Below are 27,211 nucleotides of genomic sequence, written 5' to 3' on the forward strand. Positions count from 1 at the left end.
TTTCCCCAAACACCATCTTGCTTGTGGACGTTGTATCACAATTCGTAAACATTTTAGAGAAATAGAAAACAAAAGTCACAGCTCGAAATACCAAATCCAAAGAACACCCTTCCACCTGTAGGGCCAATATTTACAAAGAGATCCAGAGGCCGAATGTGGACCCCATCAGAAGCAGAGTTCTCTGGCGCAGTTGTACGAGGAGCCCCAGCCCAACTGAAATGGCATAAGGGATGGAGAAGCAAAATAAAATGCAGTGTTGGACGTTACTACATTTAATAACATCTGGAATGTTCCATTCTGACATACTACGAGAGTATTTTATTACAGTACATATTGTAGAAAACTTATGGCAACGAAAAATATTTTACTTAATAAACAAAAACAAATTGTTTAAAACATAACAGTGATGTGAAAACGCAGTTTTATAAAGGTTCGTGCGTACATAAGCATTTATTTTATGGAATTGCATATAATTTCGATAATTTTAGATACTATTCATGCAATCTGTGTTGCGGTATTAGATGTGCACAGCGGTCATACGACCACTTCTCTCAGTACACGCAGATTAGGCTAGAAACCTATAATGGCTAGAAGAAATTTGTACGCAATATAAAATAATAACAAACACTTAACACTAAAAGAAAAATTAACATACAACCACAACTTTAACACTTAAAAACAAAACTTAAAAATTGTAATAAGAGGTAATTATATCAAAAATTTAAAATACTGGAGTTGGCACATTGTTGTACCCGGTCTTTCCTTACGCTATAGTGGACGTCACAATGATTCTGTCTGTTCAAACCAAACCTCATTTTCATGAAAAGGAAACTTCTCATAAGTATGTAACATTATGTAATTATTATGTTATTTCAAGAAACTTCTCATCTCAGTGATCCATAATGATATATTTCGTATATTTCTTTCATCACACTTGCCTAATCTAAAAACTGAGTCTATAAACTCTGCTCATTCCTAACTTTTTTCAATTTCTGCCCGTTATGGACATCTATCTAAATACAATTTTCAAATGTCCCTAAATCTAAATATAATTCCTGAAAGGCCTATTCTACTGCTAATGGACGAAAATATGGGTCTAGAGAAGTCGATAAGTCCACATGGATAGAGGACTCTGCAACAACGCGCGGTGTGGCGGTTCCTTCCCGCCGACCAGAAGCAGATGCAAACGTGAATCTCTCTTCGCGCCCGTAGACCTCATCTCTTGCATTTCCATCGCTGGACCTAGCCCCGAATCTGGGGTCAAGGCTATCCCCAAAGCTCTGACATCAGGTCCTAAATAGTGAGGATTACTGAAGCCCAAAGATGCTCCTGAAAGTCTATTCACACGCTCAGCGCTAGCGTAATCTGATGTTGATAGCTCTGTATCGTCTTCGCGAGTAATAACTGTCGCAGTCTCTCTTGTGAATCGTACAGAAGCAGATTTCGGGAAGGCTCGAGCCTTCCGACGTCGGGCCGTCTCGCGTTTTGCCTCTTCTTCCTCCTCAGAGTCCAAATAGACCAACTTCGCAGCTTCAATTGGCGACAGGACTGGTGTAGGAAGCACCATATCTGCGAAGTTTGGGACAGAGATCGGTTCTCGGGCGACTTCGCAATTGTCTGGGATATCACCTTCTCGTGGACTGTCGCCCCCGTCGGCCGGCTGTCGCTCATCGATGGCATATGCTGAATGTGATTTGGCCAAAGCTGCTTCATGTCGGACTAGACTTTCGGTAGAATCTCTTTCTGCGGCCAATACGCTGTAGGAGCACCGCGCTGCGCGTCGAATGTGGACGGAAGAAAGTTTGGAGATTTCTCTCATGAAGCCGGCAGGACTTTCGCCTCTCCCCGCGCCCGTCTCTCCTCCCCCGTTACAATCCCGTACCCCATCCCCGCCGGCAGATCTCAATCTGGCTGGTACTAGCAGCACACAGGAGTCAACTCGTGGTGATGGCCATTTTATGCCTTGGATTATTCGCTCCCACGTTTCAGTTGCTGAAAAATATAAAGTTAGTATAATGATGTGACGTTATACTCGTAGCTATAACAAAATATAGAAGTCTACAAGTTTTAGAAAACGCGGGCGACTTAGAGGACGTAACAAATATTGGATTCGAATCTTACCGAAGTGGAACCTCCAAAGCTCATTGGTAGGATGCCCGTTGGCCTCTCCTCCGAAGATGTAGAAGTGTGCCCCAGCGCGCAGCCCCGCGTGACCGCTGCGAGCGCTCGGGGACAGCTTAGCGGGGGACCGGACTTGAGACCACACTCTGGATACTACAACAAAATAAAAGTTTTTAAATACATCTGGCTCATTGACCTAAAAGGGATTTCGGCATCCGAAACAAGAGAGGTCGTCTGTTCTGTCCTATGGTCCATTAAATACATGAATCTATATTTCGTTCGGCTTGCGATATTGGCGGTTAAGTTACTACTAGTCACAATGTTCGGTCACCAAAAATGTATTATCTGTGTCCCTTCCTCGTTAAGCGGTCCCGGCAGTATCTATTTGCAGTCGTTAAAACCCGCCAATCCGCAATGCGCCGCGGGTTGAGTCATGGCCCATACTCCTTATTCATACATAAGGAAGGCCTATGTCCCAGCAGTAGGGCCGTTTGAATGGCCGTTGGATAGAGTAAAAAGTAGTCGAAATAACATTTGAGCGATACTGTGGAGGCTGCATGAGGTGGGAGCTGTCAACTGTGGAACCAACGCGAGACGACTGTACTCCAGAGTCTGGAGCCATTTCTTTTCGAATGCCAAGATCTACTTCGGGGTCACTGAACCAACAGAGTAGGTAATTAAGAGTCCAAATACGCATAGGTCTTGAATATCTATCCAGTAATCATTGAGTGACTCCCAACCGACATATTCTACGTCCCCTTTTTGTGCTTTTCGAAGAAAATCATCTCATTCAAGTCTCGCTTTCCACTTGTACCTAAAGCTGAAAAGGCAGTTCAAGCATATACAATGTTAGTACTTACTAGTATCATAATGCCAGAGATCAGCGCTCTCCCTGAGGTCGCACTGTCCGCCGTGCACGTACAGCCGGTTGTCGTGCAGAGCTGCGGCGTGCCGGTGCCGCGCCGGACCGGCGCTGGCCGTGCGCACCTGCTGCCAGCTTTCTGATTCTGAAATCATTAATTAGGGACATTACTTTATTGAAGGCCGATTTCTTTATATCCGATCATGTCCGGCCTGGACGTGTGGAGGTTGGCTGAAAGTCCATAAGCTGCCTACATAATAAGCACGTTGAGCAATTATTCGGGTCTTGTTGGGAAATGATATTTTTCTGATTGGCCCCGGTCTTGGATGTTTAACTTATATAGATAAACATCCAAGACCCGGGCCAATATATGTATTGTTATAAAATATAGTATCGTTGAGTTATAGTATCCTATAACACAAGTCTCGAACTTACTTTGGGGCTAGGCTCAATGTGTGCGATTTCTCTTCACTCATGCCAGCTAAATGATCTGTGCCAGCTATACACTACCGTTTGCCGTTAGTGTGTGGCATAAAGTATTAATTTATTAAGTATTTTTTATTTTATTTTATTTATTTTATTAAGGCACTTACCGTAGTGAAACGCCCAGAGCTCGTTCGTAGACCCCCTCAAGTCCTTGTACCCTCCATATATGAGCAGGCAGTCCTTCAACGTGTGTGCGGAATGTCCCCTCCTCCCGCGCGGCCCGGCCCCCGCCCCCCGCGGCTCCCGCGGCCCGCGTCGGCGCAGGATTGCCGTAAAACTGCCGTGGCCGGGCAGTTTGCGCCAGACTTGGCTCTGGAAGTTGGTAAAACATTTTTTAGTTTTTGTAGGTATCTTCTATCATTTGAGCGCAATCCCGGCAATTGCTTCTTCATCGACCATAGAGGTTAATACTTACATAACACAAGAAATATTGTAAATTATTCCCATAACCCGGTAAACCTATTCATGATCAATAATTTATTTCTTGACAATTTTTGCATAATATTGCATGTTGTAGGCCTGTAGACTTACCAATCGAGACAAATCAAAATATATGGAGACAATGTGTCACGCGATGCTAGCAAAATCAGTTTACCTTCAGCTAGCAAGAACGTAATATATACGTAAAGATGGTCTAATTTGCATGGAAGTAGCGCCCAATTGCGCTACGTATGTAAAGAAGAACATTCTTTACATCAATCTCGTATAGGTACATAAGTATGTGTATTCAGAGCAGATTGTTCTTGGTTGTTAGGTTGTGTCCCTTAGTCTCATGCAACATCCACGGGCGAATATGGAGTGGTATACTAGGACGGGAGCACACACCTCTACTCACAGGCAGCAACACCATACCTCAGTGTCGTATATCCACAGCGGCGTGTCGTTGGCCAGCGCGCTCTCGCCGCCGAACACGTAGAGACGCCCCTCGTGCGCCGTCACGCTGTGCTCCTGCAGCGCGGGTGGGGGCTCACCTCGGCACTCCAGCCGCTGCCACTCGCCTGTCGCTGTAGTCCAAGAACGATTGCAATTTGCTGACTGATTCTATTCACTGTCAGGATATAAGTTTCAAGGCAAATGTGGACTAAGCTTTTTGTACCTAGGTATTTCCATACGATATGTCAAATTAGATAGTCATTGATTTATTTATCCCCGATATAACATCTGTGCAAAGTTTCTGAACGAGTTGCGCTGTAAAGTCAGCGTTCATTGCTGAAGAGGCACTCGGTAACGTGTCGCTCTCAGCTCTCTAGAGCCACTCGAACCTCAGTAATTGGGTCGAGAGAAGTGCACCAATTAGGATACACCATGTTTGAGATCTGACAACGACAGGGAGTTTGAAAGTGAAGGCTTGTGAAGATTTTCAATTGAGTTCTATGTAAATGTTTTCACGACAATTGAGTATCTATTGATTTTGCGCCTTTTGTTCATAGAGGTATCTGTTAGACGCATTAGATTTCGATTTTTTGTTTAATGATTTCATTATAAAGATCTGCTCATCAGAGCGATATGTATATTTTTTGGTAGCTGTATTCTTTCGTTTTCGTCAGAACAGCACTTGAAGGAGGCTCATACGAGATACGGATTTCATAGGGATTGCATGCCGTTTATACCACGTACTACTTATTTAATTGGTGTATGCTAGTAAAATCTCATTTTTGTTGCCTCTACTCACCAAGACAGTACCTCCAGAAGTCTCTCAGCGGCACGGAGCCCCCCGCTCCCCTGCCCCCCAGAACGTAGACATATCCTCCGAGCAAAGTAGCAGAGTGTTTGCCGCGTGCGCACGGCGCCACTCCGCTGCCGGCGCTGCTTTCCACGCAGCTCCACATCTCGGCTGAAAATGAAAGAATTTGTAAGCTAAACACATACCAAGAACCTTGACAGCACTAGAGTTGAGGACGTCTATAATGTACTGTAGGTATACGATCTTCTTTCTAAGTAATCACAGTAGTTTACTAAAGGAAAGTCGTAATACTAAAAAAAACGTCTTGTAAAAACTAGGCATTTATTTAAATCGAATAAAAAGGAAAATTTCTTCCAGAACTATACATGCATCTCAGGGATTTCCCATCAACATCCCCTCAAAAACATTCAAACCCTAAGACTTTCCCATCAAAGACGTTCCCCTAGCATAAAGACTTCAGCATATGCAGTGAAATGAAACGCGGCTCCCCAGGGCAGCCCCTCCGCGCCCCATAAGTATTGTTTATTGGGAATTTGCGCCCCTCTCGGCACAAGTTATCGTTTACAACGTGTAAATATTAGGATGCAGTCGCAGGCTGTAATAATGGATGGCGTGTTTAATAATGCAACTGGATTTCGCGTGAACAAGGTGAAAATGTATGGTTTTAAAAGTGCGTGTGAAGCAATAAAGTTGTGTAGATTTATATTTCAGGGGGCTTTTGTCCTTATTCTCTCAGATCTACTGTCTGGATCTAGGAATACTTACTCAAACAAGAAATAAACCTTTATTTTGCGATGTATGATTTTTTTAATGCATCGCAAAATTAAGTTTAGGTCCTCTATCAAGATCATATTGTAGTAGCTAGGTTATACATTTTTAATTAAGTTCACGTAAATTTTAAGTTTTTTATTATTTAAATATTTAGTTACTATTACGCTTCCAAAGAACCATATTCACATTTTTTGCTTGTTTATGTTCGTTTCAGTTTTATGACATTATTTTTCGCTTAAATTCAGTAAACAAAGGGCTTCCAACAAGCGAGTAGATTATAAGTTTGGGTTTCCAACTCCTTGCAAGTCCGGTCTCAAATTTCGGGAGGTAAAACTGACTATATCCGTGGCAGACGGCAGACCTGCCAATCACAGTTATCGAAAGTGACTGCGGTGGAGAGACATAAATTAGGATCGAAGAAATATTTGTAAGTAGGTATATTTTTTCATTTACTTCCATAAAAATTGTCAGAAGTCTAATTAGTTAGGAAAACTATAATACATATTGTAACACATAAAGTACATAACTAACAGTAGCTTTCTAATTTGATGTGACTCTAGTGTTTCTCATCATGATATGTTCAAGTAGTCAACTAATAAGGTAAGTATTGACCTTCCTGCCAAATTTCATCTTCATGGGCTCAGTAGTAAAAGCGAAAAACGCTCACGAGTGAGTGTTTTTCGCTTTTATATATATAGAAGACTAGATGTTGCTCGGGGAATTATGAGATAAAATATAGCAATCTTGGATAATGTAGCTTCCTAATGGTGAAAGAATTTTCGAAATCGGTTCGGTAGTTTCGGAGATTACCCGCCTCAAACATACATACGCTTACCTCTTTATAATAATAGTATAGAAGTATAGATGAACTTGTGTATGTTGATGTGACGTCAATTGCACAAATGCGGAAGCAATAAAATAAACAACAGGTGCCAAAAGAGTCATCTAAAGTCCGACCCTCGTTTGCCCTGTCACCTGTCTGCGACCGGACCCTCTCCCTACTGTGGATACAGTGACACTAAAACAGCCTGGCCTTTTGTGGTCAGGTTTGAATTAAGGGTTAAAGGGTGTATTGGCAAGCGACAATTGAAAAGACTGTTATTGAATGAGGATCGATACTACATGTTATATGTTTGTAATATACCTTTTGTTCTTACTGCGTAATAACTACCTATGCTCGCACAGTATCGGTAATTGTCATCCTATTTCTTCGGTTAGTGTCATAAAAACTTATCAACTTATATATTAATAGGTACCGTCTAGATTTTATTACGTAACCCAGGGGTTTCAGTAGTAATCAATGCGATGAATGGAGGACCTCATGTGTGGCGCTTCATAATTGAGATGTGGACAGCGGCGGCGGCCGCCCGCGGAGTCTGCGGGGGTGGGGATTCGTTCTAAGTGAAGGTGATTTATTATTTTTTACTGTATTTTTTTGAATTATACACAATTCTATATTTAATAATATTTAGAAAAGTTAAAACTCTGAATTGATTTAGTTTGATCACGAGGTCGAGGAAAGGGACACTCTTCAATTCCAACGACAAGTCTAACCGTTTGTTTCAACATAACAAAGTTTATCTCGATTATTGAGAACTGCAATAAATTCGCTAATGACATGGAGATTTTTATTCCGATATAAATAGTTACATATTATTATCATCCAATTAGTGTTTACTCTAGACCACTGTCCGTATCTTTATGGCAATACACCTATGATGTTCTATACCGTAACTTCTTATAGAAAAAACCTCTGTCAATAACTAATAGCGCCTCCCAAAGCCCCCCGCTCGGGCGGTGGGCGGGGGGTGGAGGTGGACAGTTATCTCGTCTCGCTTTGTGGCTAACGAGCCGCCGCCAGGCCGCTGGGTATTTGTTGTGTTGATTAAAACCGAGTTCAGCATTGTGGTCTTCAATGCTAGGTATTAAACTTTTATGAAAGTGCTTGTGGTTGAAAGGTAGAAGGTCGAATCCTATTTGTACCTCGTTTTATCCAAATCCTATCTGTACCTGAAACCTGTTCGGTAGTTCTATCTAATTAGTACCCAAACTTGCTCCCGGTTCGATTCCATTTCATTCGAGGGGTAATTAATTGAGTAATCAAGTCAGGAGGTTGTATTATTTATTCATTGTTAGTTTGATTAGTCTATATATTGTATTTAGCTTTAATAAGGTATTAGTTTACTACTTAATCATTATTTTTATTTAAGAACATCTGTTTTAATTTAGGTACATAAAAGTTGGATTGTGGAAAGTGTGGAAACTGAGTCGCAAGCTAACATTTGGTACTGATGTAAGCAGTTATCAAATTCCTGGACGATATTGATTTCACGAAATGTTGAATTCAGAAATTTTAAAAGTAAAAATTCCTGTGCCCATAACTTATGAATAACATTTTGAGAACCGAATGAGCCAAGAACCTAAAGGGCGCAATTAGAGGCAAGTGAACAATTTGCCGCTTAGCTCCGCGCAATGAATACCAACTCGTCTTCCGCCATCAGTATGCTAATTTTGGAGAAGTCATCTGACAGACAGACATTCGGATGACAAGCACGCGCTATTTAATGTGTGCTTACAATGCAATAGGCAATTTGCCGGATACGACTTTCTTTTAACTTTTCCCTATCGATGAAGTCAAAAATATTTTGATATTTTATATTATTTATTCGCCAATCAAGTGTTACATCTTAAAGAAATTCTTTTTGAGAGAATTTTCTTGTTATCCGACTCAGGTCGGCGTTAAGAATATTCCGTAACTTCTTTACAAAAAGCAATATTATCGGATTTAGAAATCTGACTCCTTTTATTTGCATGAAACTAATAAATAAATATTAACTTATGAAATTACTTTCGTCTATGCTCCAAGAACAATTTTTAAATTATATGTTTTCGTGTATGTATTAAATTTGTTTTCTCCACCACACATGTTCATATTGGAAGTAGTAATACAATGTATTTGAAATTCAGAACAGTTGTCGTGTCGCTGCAGAGGGCTGCAAATCGGATTTCCCGCCCGCTCGGCGTCGCGTGCCGGCGGGCGGGGGCGCAAGTTCCTGTTTTTTTCAATGCATTAAAATGTCTCCTAAGTAAAATGATAACCAAGCTTGATTGCAGTTATTTATAAAAAAAAACATAAAAGCAAATCTGACTAGGTATAATGATTTTAAATAAATGGCTAGATTTAGTGAATTTGATTGCAGTTCAACCCTCTGTTGTCGTAATACCTAAATGTTTAATGTATTTTTATGTGAATGTATTTTTAAAGTATTTTCATACGTGCGCCACGTCACATGACATTGCTGTCAGCAGTATATAGCCGTGTGCAACTTTTTATCTCAGGTGCCTAATATTAAAACAAGCGTTATTTTAAAGGAACATGCTCAGCTTATATGAGATGGTCTATGAGGTTTTGTGTTTGCTTACCATCAGGCGAACTGCATGCTCCTTTGCCCATTAAACTATAAAAAGAAACCCCAAAAACCTCGAAAATGTAATAAATTAATCGTACATGAATAACACGATCGTGGATTAAACTATTGATTCGTTTTGTGTACGGCCGCCACGGGGCCCAGCTCGCCGCAGTATTTCAAATATTTTGATATTCCTTCCCTTTAAACGGTAATATTTTCGACAACACTCAAATTTCTACTTTAATATCTACTTTTTAAAGCTCAATACTACAAAAAATACTATTTAGGTCCACCCCTATTATAGCAAAAATGCTTTTATTGGACTGTGTCATTCAAAAATGAACATTAATTCTTTCATAGAAGAGTTTGCAATTCATTAATGCAAGTTCTATTGGGGTTGAACGACCCGGCGACTGTTGTTATGCAATGTCTGTCTGTCTGTCTATCAGTCCACAAGTCAGTAATGGCGGTCTACATGCTCCTGATCGTTATTTATTGGCAGCAATCGCCCTTTCCCGGTTCCAGGAAGCAATTAGGATTATCAAAAATGGGATTTGAAAGATTTGCATCGATAATTTAATATTGATGCCCATAAGGCTATTAAGTATGTAAGTGGGAACATTTTAGCAGAAATCATTAACGTGAACCTTGAAAGTTTAAAAAATATAATAAAATTCCATTTCAATTTCATTTATGATCCAATTACAATCACACGAACCTGAATAATAATCAACCAGTATTCAAGAAAGTCAATGAGAGAATCCACCTCTCGTCCACGTCCACCTGTGCATTCAGTGTACGTGTTATGGCGAAGAGATGAAGATTATGATTAAATATGATTGTCAAAAGTCCCATTACAAGGCGCAATCGGAGAAGAATCGTCGTGTCTTTCAAGATTGTAAATGTGTCTAGTAAGTACTAATTAAATTTATGGGTTAGTTGTCCCTCGTAAATTGAATCGGCTACTACGGATGTACAGATACAACAAGTTCCAAGGAATTGATTGGTCGTAAATCCCACGACCGACGTCGGTGCCGGTGGAAATTAAATTGATAGCACCTATCACCACATATTTTAAAAGTTTTAATATTTCTTCGAATATCACTAAGCTCTATGTTAGAGAAGGGCATTATTCAACTTTAAAGCGTCTAGGTGCTTTGCATTAACTCTTTTACCTAGTAGCGAGATTTTACAATACCTACTACACTCATAGTGATAATCAACCAGATGGCAATTTCTTCAAGACGTTTTTCAGAATTAATGAACAGATGCCGGCCAATTTTGGTTTGTTTCTAATTCTAATACAAAGTCCTCTCGACCGACACTGACGTGTGTTCTACGGATAAGTAATCCCGATCAATTTGAGCGTGTCTCTGGAAGAGCCGAGTTTTGCTTTAGATTGGGGCAATCGGCTGGAGCGCCATAAACGACGACCCGTTTCTTACACAGATTCCTCTCATTACTCACTGCTTTTGGCGGATCTTATCTCTTTATATTCTCAGACGGATTTCCACTGAGATTTAGAAATGATTAAGGAAAAATTTGTTAAATAATATTAATTTTGTTATGGTTCACCTGCAGCGATTTTATGTATGTAAAGAAATAAGATTATTATTTCTTCATTTTGAATTTGCCGCGCTTTGCGTTGTCGACAAAGCAGCATGGTAAAGTTGGTAAAACAGTTCTGTTATTTAAATTTGCCGCGTTCAGTCACGTCAATGTCAAGTCGATAGACGTCAGACAGAATAATTTCAAAATATAGGAGGTGGTAAAATAATTTGTTGATGATTGTATTGTGAAATAAATTGGTGGATATAATTTTGATAAAAAGTGTAAGAAATAAACTTTATTGTCGTTTCTTTGTTTACAGGTATGTACCTTTATATTTTAAAATGTTAGTTTAAGTCGATAGTAAGAAATAGTGAATGTTAGTTAATACAAAATAAAAACTTTGTTTACAGCAACACAAGAGTTTATTTCCAACACTCCTGAAGAATTAAGATAAGATCTTATAAAACGACAATCTTGTTTTAATGAAAAATGGAGAAACTTCAATTTAAATTTACATTATTGCCCGGAAGTGATGGAAAGTCAAATGTGTATTCTATAACCTCAATAACCACTAAGGACAACAAAGTGTATGCAATACCTGAGGAGTTTCAGGCGGTTGGCCATCACAAAGAAATCATTAAAACCTCTGCATATAATAAAGTGAAGAATAGCTTAAAAAAAAGGTTCCAAACAAGAAGAGTCTGGATAACAATGACACAAGAATTGGCTGGAATTTATTTAGATGAAGACGGAAACGTGCAATTTGGAGATCAATTTTTAGAAGAAATAATAGAAGAAGAAGTGGCGCAGAAGAACGAGTCAGGTACACTAGAAAAATTATTTGAAAAGTTTATAGAAACCACGCAAGCAAATAGGCAGCAAAGTTTAAAATCAATTGCAGAAAAATTTGTATTAGAAAAATTTACTAGTAAAAATGCCAACGCAAATCTGTGGATTGACATTTTTGAAAAAGAATGTTTGCGATGTGAGGTAACATCGGATGAAAAAAAAATTGAAACACTCAGATTGTTTTTGGATAAGACCTGCGCTGACTGGTATAGTTCTATGATTATGAAATTGTCATTCAAATCTGAATGGTCTATATGGAAAAGCAAATTTTGTGAGACATTCGCCAATAAGGGATGGAACCCAGTCACTTACGCACTGTTTTTTAAATACAAAGATGGTTCTTTACTAGAATACGCTATAAAAAAGGAAAAACTTCTGCTGGAGATGAGACCATCAATTGATACAGGTACTTTGACAGATCTTATTGCAGCGGGATTACCAGAATTCATTTTAAACAAAATAGACCGAGAAATTCTAAAAGATACAATGGATTTATTTAATGAGCTGAATAAGCATGAACACTCGATGAATAAAAGAAATTTTGTGGCCAAGAGAAATTATGGAAATCAGAAGTCTTATGTTAAAACCGAAACAAAAATTCCATGCAAAATATGTGAAAAATTAAATAAGGGCTCGCGTTATCATTCTGAAAATTTATGCTGGTTTAAAGAAAAAGAAGAGGAAAAAATTAAGAAAAATTCCATTAGGCATGTCAATAATTCAGTAATTGAAGCAGAATTAAACGAGGCTGATCAAAAAAACTAATAGTAACACCATTGATAACTGTCAAACTAATTATAAATGATAAATTACAAATAAACGGAGTCTATGACTCAGGCTCTAATGTCTCTTTGATAAATTCAAAATTATTGAAGTTAAAAAAGAACGAGAACAATACTTATACAAATGAAGCAAATTTAATAACAATTAATGGTGTTCAAAAGACAAGTGGTTTGACAAGCTTAAAAGTAAAGATTTTTGGATTAGAAAAACAAGTTGATGTGTACATTATTGATGGAAAAAATTTTAAGTATGACTTTTTAATTGGATTAGATTTAATAAAAATATTTAAACTTATTCAAACTGAAGACTTAGAAATTATACAGAAAAGGTATCCAAATAATGATAAAGTCGATAAAGTAGAAGAATTTAGTACAACTTTTAATTACACATCAGGAAAAGAAAAAGAAAACAGTAGTATCTTAAAAAAATACGAAATAAATTTCAATGAACATGTAAATGAAGAAGACTTTGAAATGAAAATAAATCATTTAGATGAAGATAAAAAGGAAAATATAAATAAGTTGATAAATGAATACAAATCTGTCTTTGCAAAAGATAAATACGATGTTGGTACTGTTAATGGGTATGAAGCGAGAATAGACTTATCAGTGGAAAAATACTGCAGTAAAAGGCCTTATAAATGCACTATGGAAGATAAAAAAGAAATAGAACATCAAATAGCAAAATTATTAGATAACAAGCTAATAGAAGAATCTTACAGTCCTTTTGCAGCACCCGTAACACTAGCATTTAAAAAAGAGGATAACAAGAAATCAAGATTATGTATAGACTTCAGGGATCTGAACAAAATTGTGGTACCTCAAGCTCAACCTTTCCCTTTAATTGAAGACTTAGTAATTAAGACTAGAAACTGTACTTTTTTTTCAACCTTAGATATAAATTCTGCGTTCTGGTCTATTCCCTTGCGGATAGAAGACAGAAAGAAGACAGGATTCGTAACTCAAGAAGGTCATTTTCAGTGGACCTGCTTACCCTTTGGTTTAAAAACATCCCCAGCAATTTTCCAAAGAATTTTAAGTAATATTCTAAGAAAATACAATCTTTCAGAATTTGCTGCTAATTTTATAGACGATATTTTGGTTTTTTCAAGGAGTTTTGATGAACACATTAATCATTTGACGCAATTACTGGACGCTATAAAAAAAGAAGGATTTAGACTAAAATTCACAAAATGCACATTTGCGTCAAACTCGGTTAAATATCTCGGTCATATAATTCAAAATAATTCAGTTCAGCCAGTCAAAGACAATGTCATTTCCATTAAGAATTTTCCTATTCCCAAAACTCAAAAGCATATAAGACAGTTTCTTGGGAAAATTAATTTTTACCACGAATACATACCGAGGAGCGCTATAATATTAGATCCTTTGCACAATTTATTAAGAAAAAATCAGAAGTTTGTTTGGTCTGATGAATGTCGAAAATCGTTTGATATGGTAAAAAATCTATTATGCTCTCAACCGATTCTAGAAATATTTGACAAAAATTTGCCTATCAATATTTACACTGATGCTTCTATAGAAGGCGTAGGCGCTATTTTAAAACAGGTACAACTAGATGGAAAAGAAAAACCAGTAGCTTATTTCTCAAAAAAACTAAACGAAGCCCAGAAGAAAAAGAAAGCTATATATTTAGAATGTTTAGCTATAAGAGAAGCTGTTAGATACTGGCAATATTGGTTATTGGGTAGGTCATTTACAGTGTACTCAGACCACAAACCTTTAGAAAATATGAATTTAAAATCAAGAACTGATGAGGAACTGGGAGATTTGACATATTATTTGTCGCAATACGAATTTAAAATAAAATACGCTCCTGGGAAAAATAATCTCGAGGCGGACTGCTTAAGCCGAAACCCAGTATTGGAGATAAATGAAAATACAGATGAGCAATTAAAAGTAGTGAATTTGATAAATTTGGAAGATATTATAGAAGATCAAGAAAGTAATACAGAAATACAAAAGAATAAAAATAAATTAATAAAAAAGGAAAATCTATACTACAAAAAAGTTGGAAACAAGGAAAAGATAATTTTATCAGAAAGATTCAGTTTAAAACTTCTTAAAAATGTCCACGAAAGCTTATGTCATATTGGTGTCGGACAAATGCAGAAAATGGTTGGTCCTCTCTTTTCTACAAATGAAATGTCAGCAAACATCAGAAAGATTTGTAGGAACTGTACGACTTGTATAAAAAATAAATCAAGAGGACATGGCAAATTTGGACACTTGTCTCATCTAGGACCAGCCACAAGACCTTTTGAGATAATTTCTATAGACACAATAGGAGGTTTCGGAGGCTCAAGATCTACAAAAAAATATCTTCATTTGTTAGTAGATCATTTTACCAGGTACGCGTTTATTCTTACTTCGAAGACTCAGACTGCAAATGATTTCATAAAGCTTGTCAAGAATATATCGGAAACAGAGGTCATAGGTATGATTCTCACAGACCAATACCCAGGTATAAATTCTTATGAATTCAAAAAGTTTTTGGATGACAAACAGATACCAATAGTATTTACAGCAGTAAATGCACCATTCTCTAATGGTCTTAATGAAAGACTAAACCAAACATTAGTGAATAAAATTAGATGTCGAATCAATGAAAGTGAGAAAAAGCAGGCTTGGACATCCATAGCTCAAGAATGTGTAAGCATATACAATAAAACTGATCACTCAGTTACTGGATTTTCACCATCTTATCTGTTGTATGGTACAAATGTATCAATTCTACCAGAACAACTCAAGCAAGAAGTATCACATAATGATTGGATAAGGGATAAAAATATTGCATTTGCAAATACTATAAAATCACATGAATACAATAAAAGATTATTTGACAAAAAACGAAAACCTTGGATATTTAATGTTGGAGATATGGTCTTTGTGGAAAATGGGAATAAATTAAACAGGAAAAAACTAGATGAATTGAAAATTGGGCCATATAAGATAATTGAAAAAATTTCTAACTCAATTTATAGAGTAGATACAGGTCACAAGAAAATAGAATCAAATCTTTTCCACATAACAAAGCTTATTCCTGTCCCAGGTAAAGAGGAGTTACTACAAGAATAAGAAGAGTGATATCATATGATAGAAATTTCGAGAAGAAATTTCCTCCGAGGGGGGGAGATGTAAAGAAATAAGATTATTATTTCTTCATTTTGAATTTGCCGCGCTTTGCGTTGTCGACAAAGCAGCATGGTAAAGTTGGTAAAACAGTTCTGTTATTTAAATTTGCCGCGTTCAGTCACGTCAATGTCAAGTCGATAGACGTCAGACAGAATAATTTCAAAATATAGGAGGTGGTAAAATAATTTGTTGATGATTGTATTGTGAAATAAATTGGTGGATATAATTTTGATAAAAAGTGTAAGAAATAAACTTTATTGTCGTTTCTTTGTTTACAGGTATGTACCTTTATATTTTAAAATGTTAGTTTAAGTCGATAGTAAGAAATAGTGAATGTTAGTTAATACAAAATAAAAACTTTGTTTACAGCAACACAAGAGTTTATTTCCAACACTCCTGAAGAATTAAGATAAGATCTTATATGTACAGTAAGGATGCGAAAGTGTCTATTTTTAGTACGTACCCGAAAAAGGGGGCAATGAAAAACTATAATACTTTCTACTAAAATAAAATTCTTTATCTAATGCTTAGTGGCATAATCTGATCATTATTTTTTTAATTTTGGAATAAAAGAAACCTGTCTTCACAGATAAATAATAATTGTAGTAGATACAACGTTAATGATTACGTTAGCGGCCGAAGAGAATTTATGCGCATGTTTTTGGGAATATTTTAGCAGACATCATTAATGTGAACTGTTAATGTTCACGACAGCACTGGCAGATATGTAGTAATTGAAAAATAATAAAATACCTAAACCAGTTGGACGCAGATGGCATCCAATCACATGAATCTGAATAATAACCAACCAGCCTTCAAGGAAGTCTATGAGTGAGACCCCCTCAGTCCATGTCCAGCTCTCTCATGTGTACTCAGTGTACAAAAAAGTATGATCTTTGTTTTTTTCCCATTCCCATTTTAATTTACTTTATAAATGTTTTTTAAATTCCCAAATGCTCGGAAAAAGCGAAAGCATTATCCAAAACATTGCTCGTATCAGAAATTGAATCGTCGTCGTCATATTTTCCCCACATGCATAGTTTAGACCCCTCCAGTCAGTGATGCGACACTGATGTTGATGTGTGAACCCTGCAGGGACCACCCTCGCTCTGTAACTAATGGCTACAGGAGAACGGTTTGTAGACAAATCCTAGCTGATAGTTGTACGGAAACTTTTTGTCTAAAATTTTTGCATTTTGCTCAAATTGTTTTGTTAAGTCTACTTTGTTACACGTTGGGCACCAATTATATTTTCTTCGTGTAATGCGATGTAGAGAATGATCAGAACGATCGAATAAGTTGGAATAAGTGCTCTAAAAGTATGTATTAAAGAATTAAATTATCCTTCTACATCGTAAACCCGAGCAAATGTATGGGAAGGAATTTTATTTATGTAGAAAATTGATTTTTCATAATCTGAGTACTTAAGTACCCTATGTTATGTCTACCCTCTAAAAGTATAATATGTATAACGTAATAAGGAAAAGACGTCTCTCGTTTACAACACGTTGAATTAACCCTCCCTCAATTACAGGCCAGCAAAGTAAACCACGGCACGCGCCGAGCACCAGCTTCCCCTGCGTCTGCAAACAACTCTCCACTCACCAGTAGTAGGTAGTTCAATTTATCCAGTTTCCATTTGTCAACACTATACGTTCATTCACTGATTCGTTCAATACTCTTTGTTTGTCGCGCAGTGCGTTGAACCGCGTTTGAGGTTATGGGCGACGCGGCGTCGACCTCGAGAGCCGGCGACGCACTGAGGGGAGGAATTTAGGTACGTTCCTAAACGGAAGCCTTCCGTAACGCGCAGGATTGCGTTTCAGGATGAGGCTGATTTGGGATCAAGTTTCATCACTGCGTGGAGCAAGCTCCTGGTTTTCTCAACCTCAGTACCTTCTATGCATATTAAAATGTTCGATTAAATTTAGTAAGTACATTAATTTTGAAAGCTGACTGATAAGAAAATTAAATAGTAAAATAAATCGGATTCTTGTGTTGAGTTTAAAATAAAACTTACACCGTTAGTAGCTGAAACATCAAAATGATTTGTTGTCCGTAAAATAAGCTACAACTGCCACAAGTGCTGCAGATCTATGTAGTTATGTGTTTAAGCGAAGAAGTATTAAAATATGTGGCAAAGTAGTATTCAATTTTAGTTCAAAATAGGTAGGTATATGATGTGCAATATAAACATATGCAAGAACTGTGAATATTTATATCATCATATCAGTTTTGAAAATAACATACTTCTGCTCTGGTCTACATTCAAAGGATTAACGTCTAAAGTCAAAAGATTAACTACAAACTTTTAGGACATCTAGTCTGAAGTGACCCCATTCCAGCAGGCTCCAATTTCTGGACTTTTTTGGTGAAAATCGTTGGTTAAGTTACACAACGAGCGCAGGCCGCCGACCCGCGACGGTCACTGAACCTCCCATTCAGCTATCGTAAGCTGAACTGAAAATTAACTACCACACCTATGACCACTAATAAAACGAATCTGGAAAGTCCAAACTCCCCACTATTGCGCGTAATCAATCGTTTTGTATATTTTGGCTATTTTCTTATATCCTGCACACATTTACCTACTCTGTCTTTCTTGGTAGCTCACTCCTGGAAAATATTTTAATTGAAAGGGACATCACTTCTTATCAGTGAAATAAATTAATTACCTACCTACCCCATTTTCCCTTGCATACAAGTAGGTACATTATTTTAAATAAATTCTTCCCACATCTCAGTTGCCTGAAAGATGGATTGTATGAATTCAAAAATCAGTCGTTATCTCCAAATGTTATAGCAACATTAACCAGGTTACCTAGTTAAAACTGTTATTGAATACTAAACGAAATAAAAATAAAACTATTATAAAATACTAAACGAAACAAAATCTAGGAAGAAAAGTTAAGTACTTAAACTATGCTCTTGAATTTCGTAAACTTAAATCTAGGCCAGTGACGTTTCCGAACGCAACCCGGATCGATAGGCGGGAAACATTGGGAAAGCGCGGGAAGCCGGCCGTCGCCGCCATTTTGAAAAGGTGTTGTCATGGCAACCATACGGGAGCGACTGAGAGCGTTTCATGAATTTAACATCGAAAGGCGTGCGATCAACAAAATCACTGGGTTGGTGGCAATAAATAAGTGGGTTTGGCATCTATTATTGCCGAGGATGGATGAGTCGGACGACCTATTATTTTGACCAAAAGGCCCACAGGACTCTTCTTGATTTTACCCAGAGATTTCAGTCGTGAGATGGTCCCATCATAGAATTACATTTGTATAATTGGCTGGTCTCGGTAGGTATATCTGCAACTCACACTACAAATTTTTTTGATTAAATTATCTGAGATATTTCTTACACATTTCTATTACAACTCGGCAAAACAATATTTCCCGTTTCTTTTAGAAATCGACGCTGACAAATCATAAATCCAGAAGGTTCAGCTGCAACGACGTGTGAAATATCTATCGGTGTTGTACACGCATGTCCTGCTTACCAGATATTTATGAGACGAGACTCGGGGACGCGGCGGCTGATTTATAGCCTGCGCCTCACCTGGGGTACGGGGACCTAGAAACAATTGGCTAACGACAAATATGTTATACCACAATGCCGAACATTCGAAGGTCGTGATCGTTTAAAGGCAACGTAGGTATTTGGCGGTTATTTTTTTAAGAAGCTATTTAGGTAAGTAGTTATATATGTAAGTAGTTAAGAAGCTATTTAGGTAAGTAGTAAGTAGTTATATATGGTCACAAAGCCAGGTCTCCTTCAGGTTACTTTGATATAAACAGGAGTCAGTAAGTAAGAAAACCTGAGAGAAAAACAACGCCACAGTTAGAGCTTGATCTACCAGTAACCAGGTATGTACTTAAAAAAATATCTTATTTTATTTTAAAAGGCAATTTTTGCCCAGACTTGTGTCCTAAAAAGACCGCGATCATCTGTGTGCCTGTTCCATGATTGTGGAATTGTGGAATCTCAGCCTGTAGGGAGCCACCCTCGGGAAGTCTGATCACCTTACTTGTTAACAAGATTTATGGAGTTTCATTAGTGACCGGGAGACTGTTATTACATAAGTTAATTAAAATCCCAAGGGTGCCTAGGAAACCCTCCCAACTCCAGGCGAGTCTATTTCAATTCATCACATATCGTGTGTATTGTTCTTTTGTGTTAATGAGTCTGGATGTGTTGTGCTTGGTGTTGTAATTACAAATAAACTTTTTATCTATCTACTTATCATCACAATTTATGGATCGGGTCGGTAATAAAATGGATTAACTCAGCATTTGACTATTGTTCTCACTTTCAGGAGTTCACGATTGTAGAATGGTGTGCACAGTTATGTTTTCAGAGTTCAAGTGGGTGGTTCAACAATCGTCACATAAGTAGGTATATAACATTTAACTGACAATTTGGAGGTTAAAGTTTAGTTTAAGTAAATCTACTTTACCCGGGTAACATATGCTATGGGAGGTCTAGCATTGGCAGTCTTAACTGTTTGTGATATTAAAACAATTGTAACAAATTTTAAAGTAGGTCATCCTAAACCTAACTACAAGGATAGAATTAAGTCCGGTATTTTTTTTTTCTTTTTTGTCGAGCTACTTATGTCGCAAAGCTACTATTTGCTAGTCAAATCAATCAATAAATTCTGAATTATGGCAATAACTTCATACCTCGTCGCCTCGTCGGTTATAATAATTAAAACGTCGAAAGAAAAAAATTAAATGCTTCCCTTGCATTAGCCCATAAAATTGCTATAACTGAACTAGTTTAGTGTCCGTAATGAAAAGGCTGTAAAAGGAATCTGAACAGGTCGTGACATGCAGGACGTCGTCGCTGTACAATGCACGGAATATTAGCCTTGTGCTACACTGCTAGATAGGCTATAGAAAAATATTTGTTGAAGCGAACTAATGTACTTATAGCAAAACACGTGGTAAATCAGAATTTTTTCTGTGCTTCTCAACTTTCAACGACATAAAGAAAGAATCATCGGTAAGGTTTTCTTATGAAACTACGTTTTAAGTAACTCTACAGAGATTTGTGCTACGTAATCTAGTACTAAGTAGCTGTGCTACGAAACTTCAAGCATCAAGGCTACGACAGTATATTGCACTGTGTGTTGCATTGCTATATTTTTTGTTTGGATCAAAATGAAAGGGTATCTTCTGCTTTCACCCCTTGATTATAATGTAGGCATTAATTTCTCCAATAACGTGGAGGAAGAATATAAGTAATAATAATAATGAAGTTTAGCTTTTGGTAGTCAATCAGTTTGAAGGCTTGTATTGTCAAAGTAATTCAACGTTAGTTTCGTTTCCGCCAGCCACTGAAAGGAGGCCGAAATGGGTCAACTACGGACCGTAGGTGTTATAGTATAATCACTACGTTTTTCAGGGAACCGCTGGGAAAACTATACGAAACCACGACGACACGAGTCTTAACTACCATGTGTAGAAACATGTGTACACTATTATAAAATACTGGTGCTGTGGTTTCCCTGGTAATAAACACATTCAGAGGCTCGATTTTTTAGTTCAGTCAGAGATAGATATGGAAACAGTCCATGGCCACATAAATAAAGGTTATTTTCCACTTGATTAGTCGATGCTTTGATCCCGTGCAGTGGTCTGCATTCTGCACAAACAAACCTACCTATAACTACAAGGTCAGCGCGTCATACCATGACGGATCATCATAAGAGAAACGATTCTGTGAGGGGATATCGAAGGGTCCTCTGATCGGGAATATTAACACGTTCGCTGACAGTACGTCGAAAGGCGGGAAATTTAAATTATGCATTGTGACAGTACGTCGAACGACGGTCTACTTTTTGTTTAGAAAATTCGCACTACGTCAATCGACGACAATTTACCATACTAGTCTTATGAAGAGCAATATCTACTGTCACATTGTAAGCAATCTCATATTTCTAACTGTCGTATTACCAGGGTTTAAAGGTAGTTTTATATTGCTGTCTCGCTCTTTACACAAACACAAGTGAATGACCCGCGTATGTGTACTACGTCGAGCGGCGTCAACGCACGCTTGTATTCTAGAACATTCAGTCCGGTCAGTGCCGCATTGTGCACACCACGCGTTTATCGAGCGTAAATCGTAAGTAAAATATTTCAATCTCGTTATTTTTATATGATTATTATTTTAAATGAATACCGTACCTTGTGTAACGTATACTATAGTAATAATACTAATACATAAGAGTCAGTATATGTTCTACTTACACTGTAATATGTATATTTTACTATAATACCTATGACTTATAATTTTTAGATGTCAGGAAACAAGCGCAACCGACGTCCGCTAAATATCTTCGACGAAGGATCTTCAAATTCGGAAGCTGAACCGGATCCATATGAAGACAATGATGGTGATTATGGCTCCGATGAGAACTATGAGCCACAGCAGCAGCTTGCTTCCTCTAGTTCCTCAGAAGATATATTTTCAATTAGAAGGCAACATACGTCCCGAGGCCCGGTTGCTTCATCGGATTCGAGTAAGTCGCATATCACGAATTTAAGTTCAGATTCTGAACCTGACGATAACCCTAACGAACATGGTGTACCAGATTCAGTAGAAAATTCACCATCTCTTGTCGTATCTCTGTTTTCTCAGTCTGATAATATAGATTCTACAGTACAACGAAAATCTCCAGAACCTGAAGAGCAGTTGTGGTCAAATACTACTGACGGAATTCCCGATTTTGAGTTCGATTCCGCTTCACAAGGTATACAATTTGAAGTTAGTTCTCTAACTAGTGTTGAACAGGTCTTCGACCATGTTTTTCCAAAAGAGTTGATGGAATATCTCGTCCAGTGTACTAATAATTATGGCACAGCCTTGTGCAATTTGAACAGACCTTCCACTCGTCATTGTCGATCTCAGTCTTTTCGTCATGTTACCCTTGAAGAAATGAGAAAATTTCTTGGACTTTCATTACTACATGGTCATGTTCGCATTCCTAAACAACAAAAACTATTTACTCACGATGACCCTCTGTATTTTCATCCGATATTTCCACACTTCGCGACGTTATGAGCAGATACTTCGATGCTTATGTTGTTCAGAGCTGGGCGCAAAAGGTGCTGATAAGATTAAAAAAATTATTGACATATTAACTATGAATTTTAGAAACGTCTACAAACCTGAAAAAGAGCTTAGTTTAGATGAATCGTTATTATTATATCGAGGTCGGCTTTATTTCCGGCAATACATTAAATCTAAGAAGGCAAGATATGGAATAAAGTTCTATGTACTAGCAACCGCTGATGGTTATGTTTTGGACGTAATAATGTATAGCGGAAAAGACGACAGCAATATGTCGACTGGTACAGAATGCACAAAACTTGAACGGTTAGTAATGCAATTGATGGGACCGTATTTATTGAAAGGCCACCATCTTTTCATGGATAACTATTACAACTCAGTTAATCTTTCCCAGCGACTGTTAGATTTAAAGACACACACTAACGGTACACTACGAGTAAACAGGAAAGATAATCCGAAGGAAGTAGTTGACAGAAAATTGAAAAAAGGCGAACATGTTTGGGTTAGGAAAAATAAAGTATATGTTAGTAAATGGGTTGATAAACGACCGGTTACTATGTTGACCACAAGAGACCATCCCCGTATGATAGAGACTACCAACAGATATGGAAAAATTGTTAAGAAGCCTATAGAGGTAGCAACATATAATAAGTTCATGTCCGGAGTAGATAGGTCTGATCAAATGATTAACTATTATTCATCGCCGAGAAAAACCATAAGATGGTATAAGAAAGTGCTTTTTCATCTCTTGGACACTGCGGTATGGAACTCGTTTTATTTATACAAAAAATATGTATTGAATAATTCTAAATATGAGTTATCTATGTATCGGGAGCAGCTGATTAAAAAATTGATAGACTTGAAAGAAAATTGTAAGGGCAAAGATTTACTGTTGACTATAAGCAAAAATAATAATAGACTACACAACAACCTCCAAAAAAATATTGTTGATCCCAGGCAAGAGCCTAAATTTTGGGGACATTGGCCAAGACGCCAGCCTGCACCCGAAAATTCTAAGAAAAAATACTCGTTTCTGATGTGCAAAATGTGTTCCAAGAATAAGAAAAGAGTCGAAACTAGCTACAGGTGCATTGGTTGCCCTGGACTTTCCGCATTATGTCCTGAATGTTTCCAAGACTACCACCAACTCCTGGAACAGCAAGCACAGGGGTGTTCTTAGCTCTTATTAATATTTTTATTTCACCACAAAAAAAAATCAAAAATAAATAATGGATAAAAGTTCCAGTTCATATCTTGTCGAGCTAATTAATATAATTTTTTACGACTGATTTTATTGAATAAATAATTAAGTAAATAAGAAGTACTAATATAAAACGTAAAAAAATACATGTTTTTTTTCAAAGTTAAATTATTTTAATTATGATTGTTAGCAATCAGTGATAGAAGATCTCATTATGTTAAGTTTACATATTTTGCCAAAAGTTTAATTATTTCATAACATTTTTCTCTTCAATTTGTTGATTTTATTTGTTTTTATTAAGTAAGTAAATGAATGATGAAACTGTTATTCGGGTTTGAATTTTTTTATTTTTTTACCTTTGCAATATCAAGAAAACTGTAAAAGATGGATAACATGTCATTATTTCATTTTCGAGTTTATTTCATTAATATAATAACTTACTACTTTCGTAAACGTTTTTTTTTTTTTTCAGTAATATACTGAAATTTAAAATAAAGAATTATTTTAGAAATTGGTTTTTTACTTATTTCCTTTTTCTTTAAACGTCTAAGAACCGTTAGAACTATACTAACGACGAATAATGTCCAACAAAATATTACGTTAATAGACGTTGTATCTTATTCATGGATATAAACATGTATCCGACAGAAAACAACGTCGGTGGACGTTGACGTCTTGGGGCGTAGTGTCGTATTAAGATATAAAGTTGTATGTCCGTCAAGGCACTACGTCTGTAGACGTTGACGTCTAGGGACGTAGTGTCGTATTAAGTTGTATAGTTATATGTCCGACAAGGCACTACGTCTGTAGACGTTGACGTCTAGGGACGTAGTGTCGTATTAAGTTGTATAGTTATATGTCCGACAAGGCACTACGTCTGTAGACGTTGACGTCTAGGGACGTAGTGTCGTATTAAGTTGTATAGTTATATGTCCGTCAAGGCACTACGTCTGTAGACGTTGACGTCTAGGGACGTAGTGTCGTATTAAGGTAGAAAAAATTGCATGCACATAGCACTACGTCGTTGGTCGTTCACGTCTCCGAACGTAGTGTCGTACTAAGACATAATTTAAATGTTATTTTCTGTAAGTACGTCAGTCCACGGGGTATTATTTTGTATGGAACATTTTACTGCCGTATTGTCGTATCAAAGAAAGTGCTTACTGTCAGCGAACGTGTTAATTTTATATTTACGTTTGTAATTTTGGATTAAAAGTGGAGGTGAAAACGATGATAATATTTCAAATTTGTTGAATTGTGAATAGAAATTTATTTTCAATTAAAAGACTAACTACTGAGACTAATTAAAAGAGTAACTACTACGATCACGTGGGTACCTTGTAAATCTATATAACTCAGATCTTCAAGACGGACAAATTGCACGATTTAGGGTACGCAGCCGTAGCTACACACGTGCCTCTGCATATTTGATGCAAGGCTCTCGAAATACTTATGGGGTGTTTACCCGAACACGTAGAGGAGATTTACTGTAGAGGTGAATAGATTTTTTTGTAGTGCACAAAAACGTTGCACAGTGATTGTATATAAGTAAGTACCTAATTCTGTTTCCTCTCTCTCATCTGAGCTTCTTCCCCGTTATTTCCCAGTCATAGATCGTCGGAGCCTGGGATCTGCTCCCCTCCTTTTACCATTCCACATCGCACGATTTTTGCCATCCTTAGTTGTCAGACCATAGGCACGCACGCCCATCTTGACGACATCAAGCTAGCACTTCTTGGGTTTGCCTCTTGCCAAGGTCAAGCAGAAGCGGTATAGCCAGACATTTCTTCCCTATTCCCATAGGAAGGTATTTAACAATGTTGTTTTACAAGACGTGATTTTATGATTTTCTTTTGACCAGAAATGAAATCTTATTGCCTTTAAAACGTGACACAAAACCGTTTGGGAGTTCCCTAGTCAAGGATCGACCCTGGGTATACAATCTGGTGATATAGTAGGTATAGTGGTAAATTAAAATTGAATGGTGAGAACATAGTGACATTAATGCATTGCAAGATAATTAAAAAACGACGTACTGGGGTAAGTATATAGGTAGGTACTAAAGTAAAGTAAAAATAAAAAAATGTATTTCATTCTTTATAAAAAAGTACAATTTCTCATAATACTTGTACTTCTATCTAGTAAATACATCCTGGCTTGGTCTCTACGTAGTACTCGAATTCCTCTCTTCAAAGCTTCAGGGGATTGACAAATTGTGATCATACGACGTGAGCATAGGACCACACCTGCGGCTGATCGTCAAATTGATTTGATCATGAAATATTCCGGTATGGTAGAGGTTTATACAATGTTATGTGGATGAATAAATATATGTATCTATCAATCAATCAAGACAAAAAAAAATGCAATTTCTAAAAGCATGTATATCGTATCGTAGCTGCAGCATATTTAGAGCATTCTCTAAATATGCTGCAGCCAGAAGAGATTATGGGGTTAGATGTATTATCTGAGATTGATCTCAAAGATATAACACTACTTAGGGTAGTTACTTAGAATCTGCAAAACTACACATAGAATCTACCACCACCATCACGTTAACCCACACATCAAAACGGGGTAAAACTGGGTAAAATTGTCCCAAAATGCCGCCCGGTGCTTGTGCTGGCGTCCCTAACCAGGGGCAGAGACCATGGTTTTATTTCCCTAGAGACTAAAGACAAAAGAGAGTTCGATAAAATAAAGATTCAGGATGGGCATGCCGTATGCATGTGACGTCATCTCTGTCGTTTCAGGCTGTAGTGAACACTTTTCATCAGATGGGCCGAATGTCTGTGTTTGTCTTCTGCTCATTAGGTACCTAGGTACCTAGTATAAAATAAACTTCTTAACTTACCACTATCCCATGCTTCAGTGTCTATCATCAAAGCGGCCATAATATTGTCTTCTTTTGTTTAGGTACTATTACAGTCAAGTAAATGCAAGCATTTTTTGTTTTTGTTTACTATAAAGTTGTTGTTAATCAATATAACTATAACACATTAACGTTATAATGACAATGTGACAGTCCGTGGTGACAGTAGCGACATAACGTTAAATTATTATCGTTATTTCGGTATTTTTTATCTGTGGATGGATGGATGAATGTGAGCGAGTTTCCCAATCCAATTTCCTTGTAGTTTGTACGAAAATGTCAGAAATATTGGTTTTTATATCTATATGATAACAAATTTTAACTTTTTTCATAATTCACAGCAGCGGCAAGATATATAACAATCACGGCACAAAACACAGTTTATCACG

At 37.2% G+C, this 27,211-nt stretch overlaps 2 protein-coding genes across 3 annotated transcripts; one reads left to right on the forward strand and one right to left on the reverse strand.

The window, feature by feature from the left end:
• Nucleotides 1–77: 77 nt before the first annotated feature.
• Nucleotides 78–26,931, reverse strand: LOC128674770 (uncharacterized). Of its 2 annotated transcripts, none has more exons than XM_053753654.1 (7): nt 26,805–26,931; nt 5,142–5,303; nt 4,322–4,473; nt 3,577–3,781; nt 2,982–3,128; nt 2,122–2,274; nt 78–1,992 (listed from the first exon to the last, which is right to left on the reverse strand). In XM_053753654.1, the coding sequence occupies exons 1-7, from the start codon at nt 26,842–26,844 to the stop codon at nt 1,097–1,099; spliced, it is 1,755 nt and encodes a 584-aa protein (XP_053609629.1). In that variant the 5' UTR covers nt 26,845–26,931; the 3' UTR covers nt 78–1,096. The 2 variants fall into 2 exon arrangements, with proteins under 2 accessions (XP_053609629.1, XP_053609630.1); XM_053753655.2 differs by lacking the exon at nt 26,805–26,931 and adding an exon at nt 17,278–17,458.
• Nucleotides 10,924–16,049, forward strand: LOC135309834 (uncharacterized). Its single transcript, XM_064436320.1, has 2 exons — nt 10,924–11,204; nt 11,296–16,049. Exon 2 carries the CDS (start codon nt 11,375–11,377, stop codon nt 12,497–12,499), a length of 1,125 nt encoding a protein of 374 aa, XP_064292390.1. The 5' UTR covers nt 10,924–11,204; nt 11,296–11,374; the 3' UTR covers nt 12,500–16,049.
• Nucleotides 26,932–27,211: the final 280 nt, after the last annotated feature.

The sequence above is a fragment of the Plodia interpunctella genome, chromosome 13 (assembly GCF_027563975.2).
Source record: "Plodia interpunctella isolate USDA-ARS_2022_Savannah chromosome 13, ilPloInte3.2, whole genome shotgun sequence".
NCBI lineage: Eukaryota > Metazoa > Arthropoda > Insecta > Lepidoptera > Pyralidae > Plodia > Plodia interpunctella.

Bases quoted from the DNA above. Each gene is read 5' to 3' on its own strand.
- LOC135309834 (XM_064436320.1), top strand. From the start codon at position 11,375: ATGGAGAAACTTCAATTTAAATTTACATTATTGCCCGGAAGTGATGGA.
- LOC128674770 (XM_053753654.1), bottom strand. From the start codon at position 26,844: ATGGCCGCTTTGATGATAGACACTGAAGCATGGGATAGTG. The intron at 3,782-4,321 runs GTATGGTGTTGC...ACCAACTTCCAG, and splicing joins TGTGGATATACGACACTGAG to AGCCAAGTCTGGCGCAAACT. The intron at 1,993-2,121 runs GTAAGATTCGAA...TATATTTTTCAG, and splicing joins GCTTTGGAGGTTCCACTTCG to CAACTGAAACGTGGGAGCGA.